General features: G+C 40.0%; 1 protein-coding gene across 1 annotated transcript; it reads left to right on the top strand.

Moving 5' to 3' along the window:
• The first annotated feature begins 90 nt into the window (after positions 1-90).
• LOC122333000 (NLR family CARD domain-containing protein 3-like) lies at positions 91-6,243 on the top strand. The gene is made up of 6 exons (XM_043230479.1): positions 91-424; positions 637-2,625; positions 3,196-3,369; positions 3,617-3,790; positions 4,130-4,176; positions 4,424-6,243. The coding sequence occupies exons 1-6, from the start codon at positions 363-365 to the stop codon at positions 4,957-4,959; spliced, it is 2,982 nt and encodes a 993-aa protein (XP_043086414.1). The 5' UTR covers positions 91-362; the 3' UTR covers positions 4,960-6,243.
• The last annotated feature ends 77 nt before the right edge of the window (positions 6,244-6,320 follow it).

The following is a 6,320-nucleotide window of genomic DNA, read 5'->3' as shown; positions in this document are numbered from 1 at the left end:
ATCAGTCCCCTCGGGATTTCTTTTTTTTTTTTCTCTCATACGTTTTTCTCTCATTTACTTGTATGCACAATAGTCTTACGTGACACACAGAACAAACTAAATGTATACTAAATGTATTAAAGCTAGCCTAGCCATACAAACCACCTAGCCATACAAAACGAAAATCTTTTTAGCTTCATTGAGTTTGCGGTCTCTCTCAGACATCATTAAATGCATGCTTTTGATTCCACATTTAAACTTAGGGTCTTTCTGTAATACACCCCCAGGGTCAGAGAGAGCTTTATTTGATAAAAACATTTCTTATTAATATCTTCAGACACCACACTCAAACAGTAGCATCTCCCGTCTCCAGCTGTGTGTCTATGAAGAGCGACAGCTCCATGCACAAACCTCCTGCTTTTAGTGATGCATGCTCTGATTCGAGGTAAGATGGTATGGCTGTGATTATCATAATGGCACAGTTTTTTGTGATTAATCAGTTAAGCATGATAATCAGAACTCAATAAACATGAGCTGCTCTTTTTTCTGCTTTAGAGAGGCAGTTATTATGTTATATATGGTTCTGCTTTCTTGTTTTATAATGTTCTCAGAGATTGACTTTTAATGGTAGTTTAATGTTTTTTGCGATGCTCTCAGCTCAGTTGAAGCTGCCGAAGTGCTCTGTTCTTCCTGCTGTGAGAGGAAGCTCAGGGCCGTGAAGTCCTGTCCAACCTGTGTTGCGTTCTACTCCGAGACCCACGTCAGACAACATCAGACAGATCCAGCCCTGCACGCGCCAGAGAAGACTGGAGATCCGAAGCGGGACTCCCACCAGCCAGCGGGAGATTCCTTGCAGAGAGTCAAAGACAAACACAAAGATAGCATGAGAAGGAAGTATGAGAGCTTATTTGAAGGAATCAAAATGCAAGACAACCAAACCCTCCTGAACAGGATCTACACGCAGCTCTACATCATCGAGGGAGAACGAGAAGGAGTGAATGAAGAGCATGAGGTTTTACAAATGGAGAAAACACCCAGACCGCAACAAGTGCAAGACACTCCAATCAACTGCAATGACATCTTCGATCCCTTACCTGAACCAGGCTACGAGAAGAAGAAAAGAATGAGAAAAGACAAAATCAAGACTGTTCTTACGAAAGGCATCGCTGGCATCGGAAAAACCGTCTCTGTGCAGAAGTTCATTCTGGATTGGGCTGAAGGGAAAGAGAATCAGGATGTGGATTTCATGTTTGTGCTCACATTTCGAGAGCTGAACTTGATTAAAGATCACCAGTACAGTCTTCACAGGCTTCTGCTGGACTTTCAACCTGGACTTCACGATCTGGAACCAAAGGTGTATGATCTATGCAAAGTTGTGTTCGTTTTTGATGGTCTGGATGAAAGCAAAATCAAACTTGAGTTTTCAAACCATGAGAAAGTTTGTGATGTGACCGAGATTTCATCACTGGGTGCGTTGATGTCAAACCTTATCGAAGGGGATCTGCTTCCATCTGCTCTCATCTGGATCACCTCCAGACCAGCAGCAGCCAGTCAGATCCCCTCCAAATACATCGACCGTCTGACTGAAATTCAGGGATTCAACGAGCCTCAGAAGGAGGAGTATTTCAGGAAGAGGATCAGTGACCAACGTCAAGCCAGCAGAATCATCTCACACATCAAAGCAGCAAGAAGCCTCCACATCATGTGCTACATCCCCGTCTTCTGCTGGATCTCTGCCACTGTGCTTCAGAACATCATGAAAACAGATCACTTTGTGGAAATCCCCAAAACTCTGACTGAGATGTACATACACTTCTTGATTATTCAGACCAATATAAGAAATCAGAAGTACGATGAGAAAGTTGAGTGCGACCCTCAGAAGCTACTGCAGTCCAACCGAGAAGTGATCGTGAAACTTTCTGAACTGGCTTTCAAACAACTGATGCGTGGAAATATCATGTTCTACGAGGAGGACCTGAGGGAGTGTGGTATGGACGTCACTGAGGCCTCAGTCTATTCTGGGATTTGCACTGAGATCTTTAAGGAAGAATATGTTATTTATCAGAGGAAAGTCTACTGCTTCATACATCTCAGCTTTCAGGAGTTTCTTGCAGCCTTTTATGTCTTTTACTCCTACATTAATACCACTTCTGATGCCTTGAAGGTTTTTGATTTACTTCATAATTTGCATAAAGGAGCACTGGATAAAGCTCTAAAGAATGAGAATGGACGCATGGATCTTTTTGTGCGGTTTCTGCTGGGCATCTCTCTGGAATCCAACCAGAGACTGTTACAGGGGCTGCTGGCTCACACAGAGAGCAGCTCGGAGAGCATTAAAGAAACCATAAAGTACATTAAGGACAAAATCAAAGAATGGCAAAACACTCTTTCTGCTGAAAGATCCATCAATCTGTTTCTCTGTCTGCTTGAAATGAACGATCAGACTCTACAGAGAGAAATCCTGGAGTTTCTGAAATCAGACAAACACTCAGATAAAGAGCTGTCTGCTGCACACTGCTCAGCCATAGCCTACATACTTCAGATTTCAGAGGAGGCGCTGGATAAGCTGGACCTTAAGAAATACAACACATCAGAGGAAGGAAGAAGGAGGCTGATACCAGCTGTGAGAAATTCCAGAAAAGCCATGTGAGTACGAATTACTTTGAGAGTTATTAAGGCTCCTAATATTGCTTTGGGAATCTCCTACAATAGGTTTACATGCATACAAGGTGATAAAGGCTTGTTTTCTCAAAATATGCGTTTAATTACATTTTCCAGTGATTCTCTTAAGTGGAGTGTGTATAAGGAACTGAAAGAAAGCTTATTCTAAAGCGTGCACTGCCATCTGCTGTTAAAACTCAGCTCAGAATCGATTCCAGAGAGAACTGCGTTATGTTACATTAATCAAATTATTGTTACACTTCTTCTGTATAGCATGCAATAGTCATGCGCATTTGGTCAGCTGATTAGTAATTAATCTCCATTACCTGTTTTCAGATGGAGCAGCATTTAAAGGTGATGTTGCAAAAAAACGTTACTTTGTGTCTTTGGTCTAATGTGATTTGTTTATGTGGTTTAAGGTGCAAAAAACACATTACTTCCACATACGGTATTGTTTCTCCTCTTAGCCCAACCTTCATGAAATGGGTCAATTTGGCTAAATGCTGATTTCCATAGTCCTATTTTACCAGATTTTTTATTATTTTTATCTTTCAGATTTGCAGACTGCAAAATCACTGATCAGTCTTGTGAAACTGTGGCCTCAGCTCTACAATGGTCAGACTGTCCCCTGAGAGAGCTGGATTTGAGTAATAATGACCTACGGGATTCAGGAGTGAAGCTGCTCTCTTCTGGACTGAAGAGTCCACATTGTCGGCTGGAGATACTGAGGTATTTCGATTTATTTTTTTATTACAGATGAAAAAAAGTTCAAATATATTCCAGTTATATTTCTATAAGTATTTAGGGCCTGCTCTTTCTGTTCTTTGATTATGCAATGATTATCTCATGCAATATATTGTGCAGCCCTAACACGAAGAGCGGCAGACCATTTAAAAGGCATTTGTATTTGATTGATTCATTTGTTTTTTGTTGTCTGTCTATTCTAATAACCTCAACTTGATTTCTGGTTTTAAAGATTATCTGGCTGTATGGTGACACAGGAAGGCTGTTTTTATCTGGCTTCCGCTCTGAAGTCAAACCCATCACACCTGAGAGAGCTGGATCTGAGCTACAATCATCCAGGAGATTCAGGAGCGAAGCTGCTCTCTGAGAGTATGAACCGACCAAACTGCAAACTGGAGATACTCAAGTACGTAGCAGAACAGTGATGGTGTTTTTTATGCAAACGAAAGGCCACTTCACACTAAACGTGATGCGAAAAAGCATCGTGAATCACCGGTGAATGTTGCTTTCACACCTTGCGTGAAATGATTGATCGCCAATGCATTTTTCCTCAGATATACAGTATATCTCAAATATGGATTTAATACAGATAAATAAAGTTTGGTTCCCCCCATTAATAGCTCGTGACCGCCACTTGTCACAGTTGTTTTTATATTAGAAAATAATTTAAAAAAACCATGTGCATTGGTGTCAAAATTCAAAAGTGTGGCATAAATGTAATATTGTGCGTTTGTTATCTTTGTAGTTTGGACCATGGAGGACATTTCAGAATCACACCAGGACTACACAAATGTAGGTCTTTTTGTTGCTTTATGCATAAGAGATATATCATACATATTTAATACATACCATACATCTATAGACATCATTTGTCCATTATGTATTGTTTTTGAAATGTTGTATATTGTCTATTTTGTCTATTATTTTTTCCTTTGATTACCTGTGTATTGTCTTCTGTCACTAAAACATATTCCACATAAACACACCTGGCAGTAAAGCTCTTTCTGATTCTGATATAGTTAAAATCTCTCTCTCGCAGACGCCTGTAATCTCACGCTGGACATAAACACAGCAAACAGTCATCTCTCTCTGTCTGAGGGGAACAGAAAGGTGACGCGAGTGGAAGAACAGCTGCCTTATCACGATCTTCCAGAGAGATTCGACTGCTTTGAGCAAGTCTTGTGCAGAGAGAGTCTGTCTGAACGGTGTTACTGGGAGGCCGAGTGGAGCGCGACGGGAGCTGGGCTGTCCGTAGCCTATAAGGGAATCCAAAGAACCGGAAGCGACTGTCGGTTCGGCCTCAATGAAATGTCCTGGAGTCTGATCTGCTTCGATAACAAGTACTCTGCCTGGCACGGCAATAAGAGGACCAACTTACTCGCCCCTTCTCCCTCATCGAACAGAGTAGGAGTGTATCTGGACTGGCCGGCCGGGGAGCTGTCCTTCTACAGCGTCTCTGACACACACACACACACACACACACTCGTTCACTTACACACATACCATGCCACGTTCACTGAGCCCCTCTGTGCTGGGTTCAGGATTTATCCAGACTCTTCGGTTTCACTGTGTTAGAAGGAAGAGCTTCGTGATGAAGCCTGTATGTCTTCAGCTGCAAAACGTGGGACTGATGACTAGGGCTGTCAAGTTGGCGGAAAAACTCGTTGCGTTATAGTCATAATTTATGTTAACTTTTGGCTTCTCTCCTGAGGCCACAAGGGGACGCATTGGGAATAAGGTTTATAAACCATAAAACCATTTATAAATCATTACGTTGTTTAAACGATGTGAATGTGTCGCTTAATACAACGGACCGAAAACCGCTCACAAAGAGCACTTTCTTCATTTAAAAACTAGAAAATTAGATTTTGACAGCTCTAGTGACATCTGTGCCAAACCAGAAGTTTTATTTATAAATGTCTGATATCTGCAAAACCATTTTAAGTGTTTAACTGTGGAGCTGGACGACAACAAAACCTTGCCTCTGAAAGCTTGCTAACCCAAAACAGGAGCGGAACGAAATGGAGATGCATGGAAACGAGCGGTGCTCAAATCAAGATATCTCAGAGGAAGAAATCCCACAGAAATAACAGAAATGACCTGCTCAGTTCAACCCCAGTCTATCACTATTTTTAACTCTTGGCTTAATAATCCTAGGATTTACTATTCACTTCTATTTATTTATTTATTTAGAAAAGCATGTATTATGTTAGACTGAGTCAGTTACATACGGTGTGCCTGTATCGTTGATTTTATTGCTTCTGTTGTAAGTATAAAGGCGATTAAATGTGAATGTAAATATGATGCTCAAATGAAAGGCCAAGAAAAGATTATCAGAAAAGTCAAGATAAACAATGAAAGCATAGTGAGTCAATAAATGTTAATAAGTGGATATTGTTACACAGACTGACACGAAACAAACCTGCACTGGATCGGATCTAGATTTGTATTTATGCATTTAGCAGATGTGACTTGCAAAAGTACTTCAGTAATCAGTATAGAGTTAATTAGACAACCAACTTAAGTTACTTTACGTTGATATTAAGAAAAAAAGTGTGCATGTGGTCAGAAAAATGCTGTTTCATCGTGTTAATTCTACAGTGTTTTATCTACAGCTGTAGGTCTGGGATTAATAATTAATATGTTACTGAATAACTTTGTTTTGAAAATACTTTACTTGAAAATACTTTATTTTTGTTCTTGTTCATTTTATTTCTTAACTTTATTTACATCTGCATATGTTAATATTTATGTTTAATGTGTTTAATATTAAATGTAAAGGAGCAAAGGAAAATATTTTGTGTGTGTGAGTGTGTGTGTGTGTGTTGAAAATGAACCTGTGTGTTATAACAGATTAAAGACAATCTATATGATTCTGTCTCATTTTCTGTCTTTTTTTTTTACATTTATTTTGTGTATTCTGTTTTTTCCCTTTT

The sequence above is a fragment of the Puntigrus tetrazona genome, unplaced genomic scaffold (assembly GCF_018831695.1).
Source record: "Puntigrus tetrazona isolate hp1 unplaced genomic scaffold, ASM1883169v1 S000000169, whole genome shotgun sequence".
NCBI lineage: Eukaryota > Metazoa > Chordata > Actinopteri > Cypriniformes > Cyprinidae > Puntigrus > Puntigrus tetrazona.
The sequence above is the reverse complement of the archived record's forward strand: the minus strand, read 5'-3'. Positions and strand labels throughout refer to the sequence as shown.

Bases quoted from the DNA above. Each gene is read 5' to 3' on its own strand.
- LOC122333000 (XM_043230479.1), top strand. From the start codon at position 363: ATGAAGAGCGACAGCTCCATGCACAAACCTCCTGCTTTTAGTGATGCA. The intron at 2,626-3,195 runs GTGAGTACGAAT...TTTATCTTTCAG, and splicing joins AGAAATTCCAGAAAAGCCAT to ATTTGCAGACTGCAAAATCA. The intron at 3,791-4,129 runs GTACGTAGCAGA...TTATCTTTGTAG, and splicing joins TGCAAACTGGAGATACTCAA to TTTGGACCATGGAGGACATT.